The 21,020-nt window shown below is 48.7% G+C and overlaps 1 protein-coding gene across 1 annotated transcript; it reads left to right on the plus strand.

The window, feature by feature from the left end:
• The first annotated feature begins 13,531 nt into the window (after positions 1-13,531).
• PTCRA (pre T cell antigen receptor alpha) lies at positions 13,532-19,412 on the plus strand. Its single transcript, XM_024766280.1, is given in 6 exon segments — positions 13,532-13,589; positions 16,183-16,215; positions 17,061-17,381; positions 18,233-18,277; positions 18,882-19,252; positions 19,254-19,412. Coding segments are annotated over 6 exon segments (948 nt in total). The 3' UTR covers positions 19,374-19,412.
• The last annotated feature ends 1,608 nt before the right edge of the window (positions 19,413-21,020 follow it).

Below are 21,020 nucleotides of genomic sequence, written 5' to 3' on the forward strand. Positions count from 1 at the left end.
TGAAGGGGGGTGTAGACCGTACCAAGCGGCCCAGAGAGCGGGGAGCACTGGAAAACATGCTCCGCGCGGAAACGCTTCACCCACACATACACCACTTAACCCGCCCCAGAGCCTCCAACATGGAATGCTTTAGAACACGGGAAGGTTTGCACAGAATGGAACGTGCCTGCCGAAACGCCGATGCAGGCAAAAAGACCTGAGTTTGCACACTCGCCCGGGCACCGCGCACACACCTGCGTTCATGCCTGCGCTGAGACTACTGCATAGCCACGTGGTGGGGGGAGGGCGGGGGAGATAACCTCCATCCCAGGCTCCAGAGCACCAGACAGAAAATAATGGAGGAAATGTCTCCAGTGGTCTCAGGAGACCTGGAACAAAGGACACCACTGCAGAGCCTCGCCACTCTCTCCCCATTTCCTGCCGTCAGGACTATTCCAGACTTTCCCAGAGGGGAGAAGAGAAGATGAAGGCGGGCCAGGAGTGCTACATTCCCTCCAGCTGCTTGGGAAGCCAATGCCAATAAAACCCAGGTTTCTAAGTTTATCGAAAGCTAGCCTGATCTGGCACAGGCCGCCTTAATCAAGTAAGCAAAGCTTAATTACGACTAATCGGACAAACTGGCAACATCTGCCTCCTGAAGTGATGCACTGCAGGGACACTACAGGTGCAGGGACACTGCATCTCCTCTGTACTGTTCCTGCCGAAAGTGTTCACTCGGAATCTAAACTGGAGGAAATGAGCAGACAAACCAAAGTTAGAGACGTTCTGCAAAATGACTGGCCTGGATGCTTTATAGATGTTGATACCATAAAAGACAAAAACAGAAAGAAAAAGACAAGATTGAGGAACTATGTCAGACTAAAGGAGATGTGAAAAATGCAAACTGTGATCCTGTATTGGAGCAAAATGAGGGGAAAATCAGTTACAAAGGACATTTTACCCTTGGGAAATTTTGCATATACTCTGTATATTAGATGACAGTGTTACATCAATGTTAAATTAGGTGCAGTAACTGTGCTTTGGTTATGTGGGAGAATGACCTTGTTCATAGGAGATACATGCTGAAGTATTTATGGGTGAAATGTCATGAGAGAGAGAAAGAGAGCGATCAAGCAAATGTGGCAGAATTGCTAAGAGCTGGTGAATCTAAATGGTTTGGAATTTCTCAAGGTACTTCAAAAACAAACGTATGGTTACCAAAGGGTGGGGGGGGGGATAAATTAGGAGTTTGGGATTAACATATACACACTACTATATATAAAATAATCAACAGGACCTACTGTATAGCGCAGGGAACTATAGTCAATATTCTGTAATAACCTATATGGGAAAAGAACCTGAAAAAGAATGGATCTATGTATATGTATAACTGAATCACTTCACTGTACACCTGAAACTGACACAACATTGTAAATCAACTATACTCCAATATAAATGAAAAATAAAAAATAACTTAAAAAAATTTGTCAAGATGAAAAGTTGGAAGGGGTGAGCTTGAGAAGCCGGTCTGGAGGAAACTGACCAAACTAAGTGTTGTACATAACAGAGAATTTGACTGGCCTTTGTCCCTGGTTCCTTATGGGGAGACTAAATCCTTGGAATTTCCCAAGTATTAGAAGTGATATTCATGGTGGGCCTTGATAATTTATGCCAAGGAGGTGACTCATGGTGGCCCCTAAATGGTTTCAGGACTGGGGCTGGCCAGTTATGGGAAGAGGGTTGGGGCTTTGAGCCATGGGGAGGGAGGTCCAGGAAGGGGGCCTGGAGATTGAGTTCAGCCTCCAGCCAATGATTTAATCACCCATGCCGACATAATGAAACCCCTATAACAACTCTGGACACAAAGCTCAATGGAGCTTCCTGGTTGGTGAACTCATCAGTGTGTCAGGAGGGTGATGTGCCATGGTTCCACGAGGAGATAACACAGAAGCCCTGCATGCCGGACCTTCTCAGACCTTGCCCTATGTGCCTCTTCATTTGGCTGGTCCTGCTGATTTGTATCTTCTCTATAAAACTGTAATCCTAAGAATAGCACTTTCCTGAGCTGTGTGTCCTGTGAGTTGTTCTAGTGAATTACTGAAACTGAAGGGGGTTGTGGGATCCCCCAAACTGTACCCAGTGAATCAGAAGTGCCTGTGGCCTGGGACCCCTCTGAACTTGCAGCTGGCACCTGAACTAAGAGCAGTCTTGTTGGGGATTGTGCTCTTGAACTTGTGGGATCTGCGCTAACTACGGGTGCTTAGCACTAGAGCTGAATGGCAGTGCTCCATTTGGGGTTTTTAACCGAACACTGAATGAAGGAAGAACTCACCTTTCTCTCTGTAGCCTGCATCAGTTTCTGGACTCCCTCCTAAATCACCAGGTTCCCTTTCTCAGATGTCCTTGGCCCCAGTTCCACTCCCAACATCCTACCTGGGGGACTCTGGCTTTCTGCTCCACCATTCCGACCAGCCAAGGACAAGATGAAGACATCTTTATGAGATTAAGACAAACCTTGGGTGTCCTCCCAGGCTCAGTAAGGACCAAATTTCCTCAGAATTAGGGACAGTAATATGTATGTGTTTGGGAGGGCTTCCCTGTGATGCAGTGGTTAAGAGTCTGCCTGCCGATGCAGGGGACACGGGTTCGTACCCCGGTCCGGGAAGATCCCACATGCCACGGAGCGGCTGGGCCCGTGAGCCACGGCCGCTGAGCCTGCGCGTCTGGAGCCTGTGCTCCGCAACGGGAGAGGCCACGATAGTGAGAGGCCCACGTACCGCAAAAAAAAAACAAACAACAACAAAAAAAATATGTATGTGTTTGGGAAGTGGGGAGTTGTCTCAGTGTCATCTTTTTTCTTCCCTCGCATTCTTTCATCTCCTGAGCACAAGTCTGTAGTATGGACAGGACAAGGCTAGGAATCAGGGGCTGTCAGGAGGGACCTCACACATCACTGAGCATAACTCTCTTATATACAGAGAGGTAAACCGAGCCTGTGAAAAGGAGTAACAGGGCTGGGGTGGGAACCTGAGCCCGCTGACTAGTAACCCAGGCTGCCTCCCCTTGATGGGGCACAGAGGCCCCTGCCCCTGTGGGCAGCCATTCTGAGTCTGCCACAGATGTGCATACAGAAGGCAAGGAGGCAAAAGAAGGAAAATCGAGTAAGCCCACAGGCAGGGGAAGACACTTCCCATCCAGGCCCATCCACAGCCTTCATCAGTGGGACCTCAGAAGCCAAGAGGTCACGTCGGCAGGGGGTGGCAAGGCCAGATGTCAACCTCTAGGTGTAGAGACAGGCTCCAAACACCCCTGAGCTCATTTATAACCCATTAGACATCTTTCACCCATGATTTTCAACACTGCATCTCAACAGGAAACACCCTCCCCCCCCCTCATTTATTGGAGCCCAATTCATCCTTCAAAGGCTTCTCAGTGGGCCCACCCCTCCCATCGTTGCCATCAAAATGAACCGATCCTTATTCTACGCTCCCACAGTCCCTTGTTCATCCACATACTCTTAGGCCATGAGTCCTACACATCTAGTATCCCTATGTGCCCAGACCAGCACCTGCAGAGACCTAGTGCTCAGAAAATGTTAACTAGGGACTTCCCTGGTGGCGCAGTGGTTAAGAATCTGCCTGCCAACTCAGGGGACACGGGTCCGGGAAGATCCCACGTGCCGTGGAGCAACTAGGCCCGTGTGCCACAACTACTGAGCCTGCACTCTAGAGCCCACGAGCCACAACTACTGAAGCCCATGTGCCTAGAGCCCGTGCTCTGCAACAAGAGAAGCCTGCGCACCGCAACAAAGAGTAGCCCCCTCTTGCTGCAACTAGAGAAAGCCCAAGCGCAGCAACGGAGACCCAACACCTCCAAAAATAAATAAACAAATAAATTTATTTAAAAAAATTTTTGACTACCCTCAAGGAATGTACACTGTTACAATTATAAATTAATGTACAATAGTATGTTAAAGTTTTATATTAGTATTACTGGGATGGGGCTGGAAAAAGAAAAAAGAAAATGTTAACTAAATGCCTGCCTGACTGAAACTATTATTATAAACTCAAGGAGAAAAGACTGAATTCAACTCAATGCAAGCATTGGTTGAGAGCCTGCCATGTGCTCTGCACAGTGCCAAGTGCTTAGTATACAGACCCCTGTCGTCAAGGGGCTCACAGCCTACTGAAAAGTCACAGAAGTAAATTATTATGATATACATGTATCACAGAATTTATTATATAAGTACTGCAGTATGGTGCCTGGTGTGGTAACAATGTCATGTGCCAACTGAAATAAGCAGTCCAGGACTTCCCTGGTGGCGCAGTGGTTAAGAATCCTCCTGCCAATGCAGGGGACACGGGTTTGAGCCCTGGTCTGGGAAGATCCCACATGCCGCAGAGCAACTAAGGCCGTGCGCCACAACTACTGAGCCTGCGCTCTGGAGTCCACGAGCCAGAACTACTGAAGCCTGCATGCCTAGAGCCTGTGCTCCGCAACAAGAGAAGCTACCGCAATGAGAAGCTCGTGCACCGCTACGAAGAGTAGCCCCCGCTTGCCACAACTAAAGAAAGCCTCTACACAGCAACGAAGACCCAATGCAGCCAAAAATAATAAATAAGTAAATTTTTTTTTAAATTCAGGGAGTAAAGGAAACCTCCTTGCAGTGGGGGAAATGCACCCAGGTAATGCACTGCGTGCAGAGGTATCACTATTACTTAAATTTTCATTGGAAAAAAAAAAGAAAAACAAAAATTATCATTGGGGGTGGCATGGGATGAAGTGTAGGGTACTGCATTGCTGGGGTGGGAAGATGGGAGATGGAATGGCTGTGGCCCTTCTTCACTATGGTGGGGAGTCATTTGGCTTCTGAGGCCTCCGGGAACATGTGCAGGGGAATGGAGAACTGGGAGTTACCAGTGCCTGATGAGGAATGTGAGTGAGCAATTAGGACTCCTTGATGGGACCCTGAAGGAGTCCCTCACCTCCTACAGAGAGGGTTCATATGGCTGACTCAATACTCAGCCCTCTAGGGAATTCCTGGTGGCCCAGTGGTTAGGACTCGGGGCCTTCTCTGCCAATCAGGGAAATAAGACCCCACAAGCCACAGAGCCTGGCCAAACAGAACAAAACAAAACAAAAAAACCTCAGCCCTCTAGGTCTCCTATGTTAAGGCGAAGGCATTGATGGGGAAGGAGTGGGACCCTGAGATGGGGACATTTGTACAGACGTGGATAAGGCTAATTCTGAACTCCTAAATTCTTTTGAAGTGTCTTGTCTGTAGAGACAATCTCCTCTTGTCGTGATCCTGTCTCCTGGGACATCAGCCTCAGAACCCTTCCTGCCTCCATCCCTCCTGGCCCCAGGCCCTTCATGAGTTAGATCCCAGTACAGCCTGGGTGGAGAAGCACAAGACCCACGCTAAGAGGAGAATGCCCCCAGACGGAAGGAGTCACAGGCCCTAGCAAACTGCCTTGGCAGGAGCCACAGGAGCATGTGTGGAAGAGGGTTCAAAGGGAAACACACCCAGGAGCGTGGAATGTAAGATCCAGTTTGGCCAAACTCATGGCCATGGATGCTCATCCAGGATTTGGGACTTCATGTATTGGCTTGAGCACCTGGGAGAGGAATTCATAGTCTGCTAGCTTGCTTAACTAAAGCCTGGACTTAATGGTAACCTAGAGTTCATAAACTTGAAATGACAGAATTTCCCTGGCATACTATAGAGGAAGGAATCCAAAATCTCAGAGAGATGGGAATGCTGGATTGGATTTATTATGTGCAATCTGCTTAGCCACCCCTAGCCATGTATTTTAAGGGAGTCTGGAAAACACTCCCTTCACCAACGCATTAAGAAATGCATTGGTAAGGGCCACCAGCATCCTTGGCTAGCTCTGACGGCTGTCCTCTGTAGGCTGGAGATGCTAATGGGGGATGCTGGATAGTGAAACTTAATTCCTTGATCTTGATGAGAATAATGGTATCCTGGTGCGGTAAAGAGCAGACGGTAGTACTTAACAGCCAAAGGCAAGGTAACTACAATGACCCAGAATAAAGCGTGGGAAAGAATGCTCATCAGGTGGACAAAGTGACAGGCGCTGGACTGCGGTCAGCCGTTTCCCTCAGGCACTCCAGGGCTTGTTCAGTGGACCCATGATGGCAGGGATGGAAGCTATGCTTTGGCTTAATAACATGGTCTTCCCCTCTCTGAGGCTAATCTGGCTGTAGCCAGTGCTGATTGACCATCCTACTTACAGCCTGATTGGGTACCATTCTCACCTGGTGTAGACTGATTTGACTGCCCACCCCACCCCCCACCCCAGTGTGGATGGACTGTGCTTTATCCTCAAGAGAACAGACACAGGGGACTTCCCTGGTGGTCCAGTGGTTAAGACTCCACGCTGCCAATGCACAGGGCATGGGATTGGTTCCTGGTCAGGGAACTAAGATCCCACATGCCGCTAGGTGCAGCCAATAAATAAATAAATACATACATACATACATAAAATAACGTATATAAAAAAAGAGAGAACAGACACATATTCTAGGTATGAATTCACCGCTGCCTACAGTACTTCTGTCAGTGCCACCATTTATGGGCGTACAGAATACCTCATCCATCACCATGGCATGCCACATAACATGGCCTCCAATGTGGGCACACATTTTATAGCCAAGGAAATGTACAAATGAACTCACACCCAAGGCATCCACTGGTCTTACCATGTGCCCCATGACCCAGGAGCAGCTGGCTTGATAGAATGGAGGATTGGCCAGCTGAAGGCACAGTTAGAGCAGAGCTAAGAAACTACACCCTACAAGGTGGAAGTACTATCCTACAGGATGCGGTGTATCCTTTAAACCAAAACCAGAATCGTATTATATGTAACTGAGAGGTGGGGGTAGCAGCAGCCTTTCCGCTATTATAGCTAAAGTCTGTAGACTACTAGAAGAACTTTTGCTACCCATCCCCAGAACCTTGCCCTCAGGGAATTTGGCGACCCTCAGCATTCGAGGGAGAAACATTTGCACTGTGGAATGATCACAGTATTGATGACTTGGAAGCTGAGATGGCCCTGGCCATTTTGGTTTCTCATGCTACTGAACCAACAGGCTGAGAAAGGGGTTACTGTAATGCCTGGGTTGACTAACCCCAGTTAGCAGAGAAAATAAGCTTGCTACCACGTAACAGAGGTAGGCACTAGAACTGGAACCCAGGGGATTCACAAAGTGCCTCTTAATAATCCTCTGCTCGTTGTCCTGGTTAGCAGAAAACTTCAGCAACCCACAGTGTCAAGACTACCAAGGACTCAGACCCCACAGGAATAAAGGTTTGAGTCACCACCAGGTAAAGAACCCAGTCCCTGGTGGCGCAATGGTTGAGAATCCACCCACCAATGCAGGGGACACAGGTTCGAGCCCTCTTCTGGGAAGGTCCCACGTGCTGTGGAGCAACTAAGCCCGTGGGCCACAACTACCGAGCCTGTGCTCTAGAGTGCGCGAGCCACAACTACTGAAGCCCGCACGCCTAGAGCCCGTGCTCTGCAACAAGAGAAGCCACCGCAATGAGAAGCCCTCGCACCCACTCACTGCAACTAGAGAAAGCTCGCGTACAGCAACAAAGACCCAACGCAGCCCAAAATTTAATTAATTAATTAATTGATCGATTAAAAAAAAAAACTGCCCAGCCAAGGTGCTGGTAAAGGATAAGAAGAATACATCGTTGGAGGAAAAAGTAGGCAGCTCTGAATATGAACTTAGGCCTCATAACCCCCATTGTCCCCTGCTAACTTATGGGAGCTAATATTTTAGGTTTCAGTGGACATATGACATCACCTCCCAATGATATAGTAGGCAATGTGACCCAGTGTGTCCTCTGTGCTGGGGACATGGGTTTTTCTTCTGGAAAATGCTAAGAGGAGCTTCCTGCGGATGCTCCAGATTCCCCCTCACCCCACAGCCCTGTGCCCGGGAAAGCTGAGCGGCATCAGAGGACTCCCACACCCCGCCACTCGGATTCAGCCAGTGAGGGACCAGTCGGGGGTCTGAAGATGGGAGGATAGTGAAGACAGGGAATTTATTCGCGGCTTCCTTCCCTGCAGAATCAACACTACCTACAATGATTGAAGGTCACAGCTATTGTCAGGCACCCTCTCCACACAGCTCTCTCTGGCTCGGGGTTCCTGTCATCTGCTCCCTCCCCTCTTCAGACCTCAGGTGCTGACACCCCACTATTACTAACCATGAGGTACTGCAGCAGCCCCAGCGATTTCTCCATACCCCGCCCACACCTTTATAAACAATCACTTTATTAAACTCTCTTCAAAATTACCCATCAGTGTTCCTGCTAGGACCCTGGCACATAGAGCATGTATTTTAATTAGGATTAGTTTTGGCAATGAGCAACAGAAAATCTAAAAGAACAATACAGTACGCAAGATAAAAGTTTTTCTTTCTTATATAAATTAAACTTGGTGTTAAGCAACCCAAAGCTGGTATGGTAGCTCCAAGAAGATCAGATCATACTATTTTTTGTATCTTTTAAAAATTAACATAACAAAAGATTTCCAATAGCATTACAAACTCTTTAGAAAGAATCAAGACTTGGCTCAAGTACCATCTTCTAAAGCATTTGTCCTGATGCTCATTCCAGCTCTTGAAGAATAATCTCCCTCTCTCAGAACCCCGGTTTCTACCCCTAAACAGACACACACACACACACACACACACACACACACACACGCACGCACGCACGCATTTCTAGGCTTGAAGGAATGAGATAAATCCCAATAGGGAAGATGGACATGTTGGTTCATACAAAACAAAACAAAAACAAAAAAACTGTAGGCTTAAAAAAAAAGTGAAATTAGAAGTAGTCAGTGAGGAGCTTCCCTGGTGGTGCAGTGGTTAAGAATCCGCCTGCCAAAGCAGGGGACGGGTTCGAGCCCTGGTCCAGGAAGACCTTACATGCTGCGGAGCAACTAAGTCCACGCACCACAACTACTGAGCCCTGTCGCCTACAGCCGGTGCTCCACAACAAGAGAAGCCACCGCAATGAGAAGCCTGGCACCACAGCGAATACCCAGCGCAGCCAAAAATCAAATTAAATTTTTAAAAATACATTAAAAAAAGAAAAAGGCTGGGGCTTCCCTGATGGTGCAGTGGTTAAGAATCTGCCTGCCAGTGCAGGGGACACGGGTTCGAGCCCTGGTCCGGGAAGATTCCGCATGCTGTGGAGCAACTAAGCCCGTGCACCACAACTACTGAGCCCGCGTGTCACAACTACTGAAGCCTGTGCACCTAGAGGCCGTGCTCCACAACAAGAGAAGCCACCGCAATGAGAAGCACGTGCACCGCAAGGAAGAGTAGCCCCCTCCTCCCCACCTTGCTGCAACTAGAGAAAGCCAGTGCGCAGCAACGAAGACCCAGCACAGCCAAAAATAAGTAAATAAATAAATTAAAAAAAAAAAAAACTAGTAAGACACTAAGACTACAAGCAGACAACAGACAATACAGTGAAGGAGACAAGTAAGATGGGAAAATAATGTTATCAGAGAAATGAATACCATTTTAACTGAAGAAATTAAGATTTTTAATTTTTAATTTAATTTTATTTTTTAAAGAAATGTTAAATGCTGATGGGGATGAAGTTGACCTTTCATACATTGTGGTGGTTTTATACTAACATAAATTAGTACAACAGGTGTATCAGGGAGACTTAAAACACAGAGGCCTCTGATGCTCAATCATTAGGGAAATGCAAACTGAAACCACCATGAGATACCACTTCACACTATCAATTATGATGGCCACTATCAAAATTAAAATTAAATTACCATATGATCCAGCAATTCCACTTTTGGGTATACACACAAAAGAACTGAAAGTACGATCTTTTTGTTTATTTGTTTGGTTTTGGCCATGCCACGTGGCTTGCTGGGATCGTAGTTTCCTGACCACGGATTGAACCTGGGTCCAGTGAGTGAAAGCACGGAGTCCTAACCACTACACTGCCAAGGAATTCCCTGAAAGTAGGATCTTTTTTGCGGTAGGCAGGCCTCATCACTGTTGTGGCCTCTCCCGTTGCGGAGCTCAGGCTCCGGACGCGCAGGCTCAGCAGCCATGCTCACGGGCCTAGCCGCTCCGTGGCACGTGGGATCTTCCCGGACCGGCGCACGAACCCGTATCCCCTGCAACGGCAGGTGGACTCTCAACCACCGCGCCACCAGGGAAGCCCTGAAAGTAGGATCTTGAAGAGAGATTTGTATGCCCATGTTCACAACAGTTAAAACGGAAACAAACGTTGAGGGATGTCCACTGAGAGATGAATGGATAAGAAGCAAAATGTAGAATGTACATACAGTGGACTATTATTCAGCCTTTTAAAAAAATTTTTTTTTAATTTTTAATTTATTTAATTTATTTATTTTTGGCTGAATTGGGTCTTCGTTGATGTGCGCGGACTTTAGTTGCCATGAGCTGGCGCTACTCTTCGTTGCAGTGCGCGGGCTTCTCATTGCGGTGGCTTCTCTTGTGGAGCACGGGCTCTAACGCACAGGCTCAGTAGTTGTGGTGCACGGCCTTAGTTGCTCCGCGGCACGTGCGATCTTCTCGGACCAGGGCTCAAACCCGTGTCCCCTGCATTGGCAGGCGGATTCTTAACCACTGCGCCACCAGGCAAGCCCCAGCCTTTTTTTTTTTAAATGTATTTTTATTTTATTTTATTTTTGGCTGCGTTGGGTCTTCGCTGCGGTGCGCAGGCTTCTCATTGTGGTGGCTTTTCTTGTTGTGGAGCACCGGCTCTAGGTGACAGGGCGCAGTAGTTGTGGTGCATGGGCTTAATTGCTCCGCAGCATGTGAGATCTTCCCGGACCAGAGCTCAAACCCGTGTGCCGTGCATTGGCAGAGGGATTCTTAACCACTTTGCCATCAGGGAGGTCCCTATTCAGCCTTTAAAAAGGAAGGAGGTTCTCACAAGTTACAACATGGATGATGAACTTTGAGGATATAGTGCTAAATGAAATAAGCCAAGCGCAAAAGACAAATACTGTATGATTCCACTTTAATGATGTAGTCAAAATTACAGAAACTGAAAGTAGAATTGTGGTTGCCTGGGGCTGAAGGGAGGAGGAATGGAGTGTTTAGTTTTGCAAGAATTCTGGAGATGGATGATGGTGGTGGTTGCACAAGAATGTGAATGTACTTAATGCCACCGAACTTGAAATGGTTAGGATGGTAAATTTTGTTATATGTGCTTTACTACAATTAAAAATTTTTTAAGTTAAACAAATCCCCCCCCCCACAAATCACAGAGGCCTTTAAGCCAATTTTAAGGAAATAAGTATGAATTTGGAAAATACTTTATGACCAAAGATATTTATTGCCCCAAACTGGAAAACCCAAATGTCTGAAAGTAAAGGAATAGCTAAATAAACTATAGTACATCTGTAGTTCTATGTTTTAATAATGTTTATTTTCCTGATTTTAAAAATAATACAGATTCATCATAGAAAATTTAATAAATGAACAATTATAAAGATGAAAATAAAACTATCCAAAAGCCTAACATGCAGAGATAACCATTGTTAACATTTGGTCTGCATCCTTCTAGGAACAGTTATATATTTCTTATACAAAATTGGGTATATATTGTCCATTTAAATTTGCATCCTGTTTGTTTAGACTTTCTGTGTATGTAATTATGTATACACATATATAAAGAAAGGGAGAAAAAAAATAAAAAAAAAAGAAAGGGAGAACATTTATTGACTTCTTACTATGTATAGAGAATAATGCTAGAGCTGCTTCATGGATGATCTTGTTAAATATCACAGAACCCCTTTGAGGTATTATCATTCCCATTGTACAGATGAGGCAATGGAGGATTAGGGAAGTAAGTAATTTGGTGAAAGTCACACAACTCCTGAATGATATAGTCAGGATTGAAAGCCAGGTATTCTGGCTTCACAGCCCACACTCTGAACCAAACTCTCTTCTATATCGCAAGTCATTAAACATTCTTTTGAAAACATTTCTTTAAAAGCTGCTGCATAGGGACTTCCCTGGTGATCCAGTGGTTAAGACTGTGCTCCCAATACAGGGGGCCCAGGTTTGATCCCTGGGCAAGGAGCTAGATCCCGCATGCCGCGACTAAGAGCCCACGCAGCCAAATAAATATTTTTTAAAAAAACTGCTGCATGAGGACTTCCCTGGTGGCGCAGGGGTTAAGAATCCGCCTGCCAATGCAGGGGACACGGGTTCGAGCCCTGGTCCGAAAAGATCGCACATGCCATGGAGCAACTAAGCCTGTGTGCCACAACTACTGAAGCCCACACACCTAGAGCCAGTGCTCTGCAACAAGAGAAGCCACTGCAATGAGAAGCATTCGCACTGCGACAAAGAGTAGCCCCACTCACCACAACAAAAGAAAGCCAGTGTACCCCGCAAGGTAGACCAACATAGCCAAAAATAAATAAATTAATTAAAAAAAAAGCTGCTGCGTAATATTCACTAACATAAATATACCAAACATCATTGAACCGTCTCCTAGCATTGAACAATTAGGTTGTTTCCAATTTCTCTTGGTTTTTTAATATAATACTTCAAAGAATATTTTTGTGCATAAATCTTTGTCTTATAATGACTGAATCTTTTATTATTCCCTTAGGGTATATACTTAGATGTAAAGTTTCAGGGTCAAAATAACAGCTACAGATAAAGTTTAGTGGAGTCACTGAAAATAGAATTTATAAAGTTTTTTGTGGGGAGGGGGCCGTACCCTGCGGGAACTTAGTTCCCCGACCAGGGACTAAACCCAGGCCCATGGCAGTGAAAGCACCAAGTCCTAACCACTGGACCACCAGGGAATTCCCTAAAAAGTTTATTTTTAAGAAGAGGTTTGATATGACAGGGCAGGGAGTATGTGGGAAATCTCTGAAATTTCTGGTCACTTTTGCTATAAACCTGAAATGGCGCTAAACAATAAATTCTATTTAAAAGGGTTGTAACTACACGGAAGTAAGTTTATTGGGCTTTTTGGCTATCGTAAGGCCAGCCATCAGAAAACAGTTCAAGCCCTGGCTCTGCCACCTGCCAGCTGTGTGGCCTTGGGAAGGTCACTCAATCTCTCTGAGCCTCAGTTGTCTCACCTGTGAAATGGAACTCACAGTTGTTGGCTGGATGGAATGAAGTGCTGTATGTTAAGCCCCTGACCTACCGTCAAGTGCTCTGGATCCTGTAGATGGCAGGGGCAGTGACTGGGAAAAGGCTTTGCACACTGTGAAGTGCTCTTCAGATGGGAGGGGGTGTGGCATTTGACTCCTGGTGTGGTAGTGGCACTCTGAGCTCCCTGGACCCGTGAGAGAGTGAGAGAAGGCTGGGTTTGGGGGCCAGGGTGAAGGTGGGAGGGGCCCCTCACCTGGGGAAACGGCTCCGTGGTGGAGCAGCTGAGATGCAGCTGGGCCTGTGGCCTGCGAGGCAGTCCTGTGGCCGCCTCCTCCCCCAGCCCACAGCCCAGGTCTGCAGCTGGGTCCTGCCTCCTCTCAGGTGGGCCATGCCTGGGACTTGGCTGTTGCTTCTCCTGGCCCTCGGGTGTCCAGCCCTGCCCACAGGTGAGCACCCTCCCTGCAACCCTCTCTGTGCCCCGTTAGTCCGCCCAAGCCTACTCCCTCACTCTGGGCGTCCCTAGGTGTGGGAGGGATGCAGGCAGGCAGGACAGAGGTACCTGGGTCCCCTGGGGAGGGTCTCACCAGAAGCCCATCATCCCCTTCCCCATTGTATTATACCTCCCAGCTATCTTGCTCTGGGGCCCCCAAGTCCTGCTCCCCTGGAGCCCACAGTGTTGGGAAGAAGGGTACTCACCTCTCAGAGCAAGCTGGACAGGTGTGTATGATGGGGGGGGTAGCCTGGCTGTGTTGTGTTATATGGGGTGATGGGGCACGGGCAACATGGTGAGGTCCCACCCTCCTTACTGTCCAGTCTCCTACCCTCAGGGCTCAGGGTGTCTCACGTTCACTCCCAGCTCCCCCTAAAAATGGGCTCTCAGAAGTCTCAAGGCCTCAGTGACTTCCCAGTGTATTGACCCCCGACCCCGATCCCGGTCCTCCAAAGATCAAGGCTGGAGACAAAGGAGTCAAATTCTGAGAATTCCAGCTTCATCTAGAAGCTTGTGCATGTTTGCATGTGTGTGGTGGGGATAGGTCCTTGACTATGAGTTGGGGCATCTCCTTGTTCTAAAGCTGGCCCCCAGTATGTCACCACCTGGCCCTCGCTAGGGAGATAAACCACACCCATGTGGATCGGGGAGAGCCCATGTCGGGAGGCCTGAGCTCTGGGAAAGAAGCAGCTAGGGTGAGGAGGAGCAATCCTGGGAGGTTTCATGGAGGAGGTAGATGCTGAACTCAGCTAGGGGAGTGTGTCTCTCTGTACAGCTGAGAAGGCTGAGGGTCCTGGAGCTCATTGCCAGCCTTCTCTCCTCCCTTTGTTTGTGATGCCTTATCAATATTAGTATTGATGATACTTATCTGCCAAGGTGTTTTATATTCATGATTTTTATTCTTCACAGCAATTTTACTGGGCTGGTGTTATTAACCCCATTATATCAATGGGACAATTAAGACTCTAAATTAAGTGGACAAGTCAAGAGTCAAATCAACTCTGTCTGAGGCCATGTCCCAGGCTTGGTCCACTGTGTCATGTAGCAAATCTTAGTCATCCTTCCAAGTGGGGTAGTCTGTGGGATTTGGAGTCACCGAGGTCTGAATTCAAATCCTGAGCGGGCTACTTACCCTACTCCTGCTTCTAGGTCAGTTATTTGACCTTCAAGAAATCTTTTGTGAGGGAATTCCCCGGCAGTCCAGTGGTTAGGATTCCTCTGCAGGGGGCACAGTTTCGATCCCTGGTCGGGGAACTAAGATCCCACATGCCACGTGATGCAGCCAAAAAAAAGAAATATTTTGTGAGCACCCCCCCACACCTCTAAGTCCCCACGAGATTCTATGGCCTCCCTTCCCGGCACCCTGGGGCATTTCTTTAGCCTGGCTGCACCTAACTCATGGTGTGAATTTGTTTGTAGGTTTTTTTGTTTGTTTGTTTGGTTGATTTATTTTATTTATTTTTGGCTGTGTTGGGTCTTCGTTGTGACACGCGGGTTTTTCATTAGGGTGGCTTCTCTTGTTGCAGAGCACGGGCTCTAGGCACGCGGGCTTCAGTAGTTGTGGCACGTGGGCTCAGTAGTTGTGGCTCGAGGGCTCTAGAGCACAGGCTCAGTAGTTGTGGTGCATGGGCTTAGTTGCTCCGCGGCATGTGGGATCTTCCCAGACCAGGGCTCGAACCTGTGTCCCCTGCATTGGCAGGTGGATTCTTAACCACTGTGCCACCAGGGAAGTCCCTTGTTTGTAGGTTTTAACCTTTGAGATTTTATTTATATGAAAAGATATCCAACTGTTCTTTTTTTTTTGGTTGTACCAAGTGGCTTGTGGTATCTTAGTTCCCCTACCAGGAAGTGAACCCAAGCCATGTCATTGAAAGCACTGAGTCCTAACCACTAGCCCGCCAGGGAATTCCTGATGTCCAACTATTCAAAAATAAGATTTTGTCATATATTAAATGAGTCATCTTTACCAAAAAGAATAAGTTTTTGGAAAATCAGGACTATTCTGAAAGATATAGGACAAATGTTTGCAGTACCCACATGACTTACTTTTGTTTTTTTAATTATAAAATAATACAGACGTACACTTTATTTAATTAATTTATTTATTTGGCTGTGTTGGGTCTTAGTTGCGGCACTCGGGATCTCCATTGTGGCATGCGGGATCTTTAGTTGCCACATGTGAACTCTTAGTTGCAGCATGTGGGATCTAGTTCCCTGACCAGGGATCAAATCCGGGCCCCCTGCATTGGGAGCGCAGACTCTTAGCCACTGGACCACCAGGGAAGTCCCCGGACATACACTTTAAATGGGTGAATTGTATGTTATGTGAATTATATCTAAACAAAGCTGTTAAAAAATACTACAAACTTACAGAAAAGAACGGGGAATAATACAACAAACAACCATGCATACTCCACTCAGATTAGCAAATAGTTAAAATGTTGCCATATTTGAATCAAATATTATTTAAAAGAAACAAAAAGTTACAGATACATTTGAGGCCCCTTTTGATCTCATTCCAGATTCTATTTCCTTCCCTTCCTCCTCAGAGGTAACCACTCTCTTGAGGCTGGCACAACAAGGTACTATAAGTATTTGTTTGCATCTGCTGTCTTTCTCATGGGACTGAGATCATTGAGAGCAGGGACAATATTTTAATTAATGTGTATCTCCAGTGCCTGGCACAGAGAGATTCATGTATGATAGGTGACAGAAGGATGGAAGGATGGATGGATGAATGGAAGGAAGGGAAGATGGATAAATGGATGGATGGATGGAAAAACATATAGATGGGAAGTAGAAAGAAGAGATGTAGAGTAGACGGATGATGGAAGAAAGGATGGATGAGGGACTTCCCTGGTGGCACAGTGGTTAAGAATCCACCTGCCAATGCAGGGGACACAGGTTCGAGCCCTGGTCCGGGAAGATACCACATGCCGCGGAACTACTAAGTCCGTGTGCCACAGCTACTGATCGTGTGCTCTAGAGCCCGCGAGCCACAGCTACTGAGCCCGCGTGCCACAACTACTGCAGCCCACATGCCTAGAGCCTGTGCTCCACAACAAAGAGAAGCCACTGCAATGAGAAGCCCGCACACCGCAACAAAGAGCAGCCCCTGCTCGCCACAACTAGAGAAAGCCCGCGCACAGCAACGAAGACCCAATGCAGACAAAAATAAATAAATAAATAAATTTTTTAAAAAAAGAAAGGATGGATGAATAGATGGGAGAATGAAAGGATAGAGGGAAGGAAGGTGGTTAGATAGGTAAATGCAAGGAGAGAGGGATGGATGAGTGGGTAGAAGGATAGATTGATGGTTGGTGGAAGGATAGATGGAAGGAGAGAAATCCAGAGGGAAGGATATGAGATCCTGACCTGGGAGGGCAAGGACAGACCTAGCCCCCTACAAGTGCGTGCTCTCTTGCAGGTGTGGGCAGCACACCCTTCCCCTCTCTGGCCCCACCAATCACACTGCTGGTGGATGGGAAGCAGCAGACTCTGGTGGTTTGCCTGGTCCTCGACGTTGCACCCCCTGGCCTTGAGAGTCCCATCTGGTTCTCAGCTGGGAATGGCAGCTCACTGGATGCCTTCACCTACGGCCCTTCCCCAGCAGCTGATGGCACCTGGACTAGCTTGGCTCAGCTTTCCCTGCCCTCTGAGGACCTGGCAGCCTGGGAGACCTTGGTCTGCCACACTGGACCTGGGACTGGGGACCACAGCCAGAGCACACAGCCTCTACAGCTGTCAGGTGGGGACAGAGCCTGGGCCCCTGTGGTTGCTCCCTGCCCCTTTCACACACCCTGAAACCAGGATATGGTGGCAGGGAGGGCAGAATCCAGGCCATGGGGGCATGAAGGGCATCTAAGTGCCAACCATCTAGGTGATGTGATGTCTGGGGTCAAAGGAGGGTGGCTTCAGGGCCCTGAGTTCTGGGATTTGAAACAGTGATATCTCATTCAAATCCAGGCTCTGATGCATGACTTCCAAGAGGTAATAATGTCTCCTCCCTCCTACGTTAATATCTTTCTATGTATACCCAGGGTTAATATCTATATCTATATCACCCTAAATATGACACCCTGTTAGAATCAAACAATAATTAAGTAGTAAGTTGCTATCACTTACTTATTGTTTATTCTGTGCCGGGCACTGTTGTAAACACTTTACACTTATGAAGTAGGTCATATTATTCTCATTTTATAGGCACAGAAAGGTTACATAACATGTCCAAAGCCAGCTATTATTATTGACCAGATGACTTACTTTCTCTTTTTGAATTATGTTTGTTTTCTCAACCTCCAAATAGGAATGTTTGTTGAATAAATGTACTACTGCCTTCCAAAGAAGGCTGCTAAGAAAATTGATTCCTTGTCTAAAAGTGCTGAGGCATCTCTAGGGGCAGGAGGACAGCCAGGAGAGAGGGAGATCTGGGCCCCTCAGAGGACTTGCTGCAGATGGGCTCAAGATTCCCACTATGGGTTCATTTGTCCATTTATCCAGTGCTCCAAGAAGAGCTGCCCTGAGCAGGGCCAGGGCATAGCACTGGGGTGGAGGGCACAGCCCATCCCAGTGACTTACTCCTTTCTCCTTGACTCGCAGGAGAAGCTTCCTCAGCCAGGACCTGCCTCTGGGAGCCTCTCAGGGGTGAGTACCAGGAACCGGGACCTCAGGCCCTGTTGGGCTCTGGGCCTGATGGGTCCCCTCAAGAGGCTGCCTTGCTGGGTTGGGGCACTGGCTAGCCTGGGCCTCTGTCTACCCCTGGGTCAGGTGGGGATAGATCCTCTGACCCCAGCATAATTCCTGGACGCCAGTTGAGAAGCACAGGTGAGAGCTAGCAGAAGGGTCCTTGAAGCTCTCCTTGGGCAGCTCAGAGGGATGGTCTCAGCATCCGAGCCTTGGGAGACTCTTAGGAGTCTAGGGAGCCTCTGAAGACAGAGCGGAGGAAAGTCCCACCCCCCGCTGGATGCAGTCATGAGCCAGGTTCTACTTCCCTACCAAACAGAAATCTGAGCTGGTGTCTCTCCTCTGCAACCAAATGCTAATTCCTGCCTGGCTTGCATCGCCTTGGTTGCTGGGGAATCAAAGTAAATGAAGGCTAGGAAGGTGTGTGTTATTATCACCAGTCAGAGCTGAGGTTAGACACCAGGAAGGACGTCCCCTGGGTTCCCTCTCCTCTGGTGAACCTTCTCGCGTGCGTGGGGCTGAGCGCCAGCCTCTAGGCCGCTCACCGGCTCCTTTTCTCCCGCAGGGACCCGGGGCCAGGCGCTGCGGCTCGAAGCGCTGCGGCTGCTGCTCTTCAAGCTGCTGCTGTTGGATGTGCTTCTGACCTGCAGCCGCTTCCGCGCCCCGCCCGCCGTGCGGGGGTACCCGGCCCGGGCGCCTCGCCCTGGGGACCCCGGGCTCCCCGCGGCCCCGTGGGCGGACCACCTTCTCCTCCCGCAGCCTCCGCCACCGGGAGGATCGTCCGCAGACCCCACCGACTGGATTCGCCGCAATGATGGGTGGACCACAGGCCGAGGGCTCAGCCTGTCCACCCCGCCGGCGCTGCAGCCCCGGGACGGCCGCTGGGTTCACACCCGCCCTCCGGGTCGGGATCCCAGGAGCCCTGTCTGGGAGGAGGGGGCCGCTGATGCTCAGGGCGTGGCGATCGGGACCCGCCCTCAGCATTCCTGCCTCCAGCCTTGCAGCATTTCTCTGCGATCTGCCTCCTCCAGCAGACCCGAGCTTCCCCGGGGGCTAGGCTCCGTCTCCCCCCTCAGACTGACGGCTTTCTGAGGGAAAAGGCTTTGTCTCTCCCATCAGATTGGAAGTCCCTTTAGGGTGGTGATTGACCCAGACACTGGGACATTTGAGGTGCTTATAACTGAGAACAATTAAAGGAGAACTTATATGACACAAGCAAATGAAAAATATTTTAACTCCTGTCTGCTCTGGGAGGAGGGAATTTGGCAGATTTACAGGAGACAGAAATCTGGGAAGGCTTCCTGAGGGTGAGAGCCTGGAAACTGCAGAGTGGGGCTGGGGTTGGGGTGGATGTGGTCCCAACTCTGTCTCCTTTCCTCGTCACCAGGCATGGGGCAAGGCCCCCTCCCCCTCTCTGTCTCCTCACCCTCGCCCCGACCTCTCTGAGAGGTCAGGGTGAGGAGCCCATGAACCCAGGAAGATGGGGCGCTGGTCCTGATGTGAAGTCTTGTACAGACTTGACATAAAAGAATAGGGCCAGGGGCTTCCCTGGTGGCGCAGTGGTTGAGAGTCCGCCTGCCGATGCAGGGGACACGGGTTCGTGCCCCGGTCCGGGAAGATCCCACATGCCGCGGAGCGGCTGGGCCCGTGGGCTATGGCTGCTGAGTCTGCGCGTCCGGAGCCGCAACGGGAGAGGCCACAACAGCGAGAGGCCCGCGTACCGCAAAAAAAAAAAAAAAAAAAAAAAGAATAGGGCCAGGATTCCAGAGTAATAGGATCATAACCACTGCCAAGAGCACAGATAGTAATTCCAAACGTATACATTATTAATCAATTAAGGGTCATCATTCATTTGACAAATATTCACTGAGCTTCAACTCTGAGCCAGGCACTAAAGAGGTTTTAGTTTCGTTTTGTTTTGTTTCCTAAAGAGGGTTCTTGCACTGATAGAATATGAGGCTCCCATGATGGGGTGTGACCTGTGTGTCCTCCGTTAGTCCAGCTCTTGCAGGAAACCCTGCCTTTTCCAGAGTTTCCTCTCCAGTGATCACCCCAAGAATCTCTGGCCGCATTCATGTGAATCCAGATGGCCCCTGGGGCAGTGCAGGACAGTGCCCGGGATCGACGGGCCTACTTCAGCCGTCCTTCCCCCGACGCGGCAGAGAGCAACTGTACTCTTAACACTGCCCACACACGTGCGTCAGTGACTCCCAGCTTGCCGGAGCCCCTTTGCCCTTTTAGCTACTCTTCCACGAAAACCCTCACCTCTCCCCCACTGTCCATCTCTCACCAGCCTGTAAGGAGACTCTCCCAGCTCTTTTTTGGATCCTTCAAGGAGGGACAGGGCACAACTTCTGGGGAATCAACCTGTCCACCATCCCCACGGAGCCGGCTCCTTCCCTAACACACAGAATGAGGGAGGGGTAGGCTGGGTGGGGGTGGGGGCGTATCCAGCCATAATCTCAGAATTTCTCCAGCCACTGTCCCTTCCCAGCTCTCAGCCCAGATGTTGAGCCCAGGGCTCCTGCCAAACTAATCTGTCTCCGTAAATGTCCTCTCAGAGGCCCTTTTGTTTATCCTGGAAGCAGGCTTCCCTTAGCTTCAGCGCTCCTACCCATCTTGCCCCCCTTCCCCCAATCCTGCCCTGCCCCAGACTCTGAATCCCCACTGTGGCTGCATTAATGTTATTTCCCAAGAGGGTTCC

Source organism: Neophocaena asiaeorientalis, unplaced genomic scaffold (genome assembly GCF_003031525.2).
Source record: "Neophocaena asiaeorientalis asiaeorientalis breed wild unplaced genomic scaffold, Neophocaena_asiaeorientalis_V1.1 scaffold46, whole genome shotgun sequence".
Classification (NCBI taxonomy): Eukaryota; Metazoa; Chordata; class Mammalia; order Artiodactyla; family Phocoenidae; genus Neophocaena; species Neophocaena asiaeorientalis.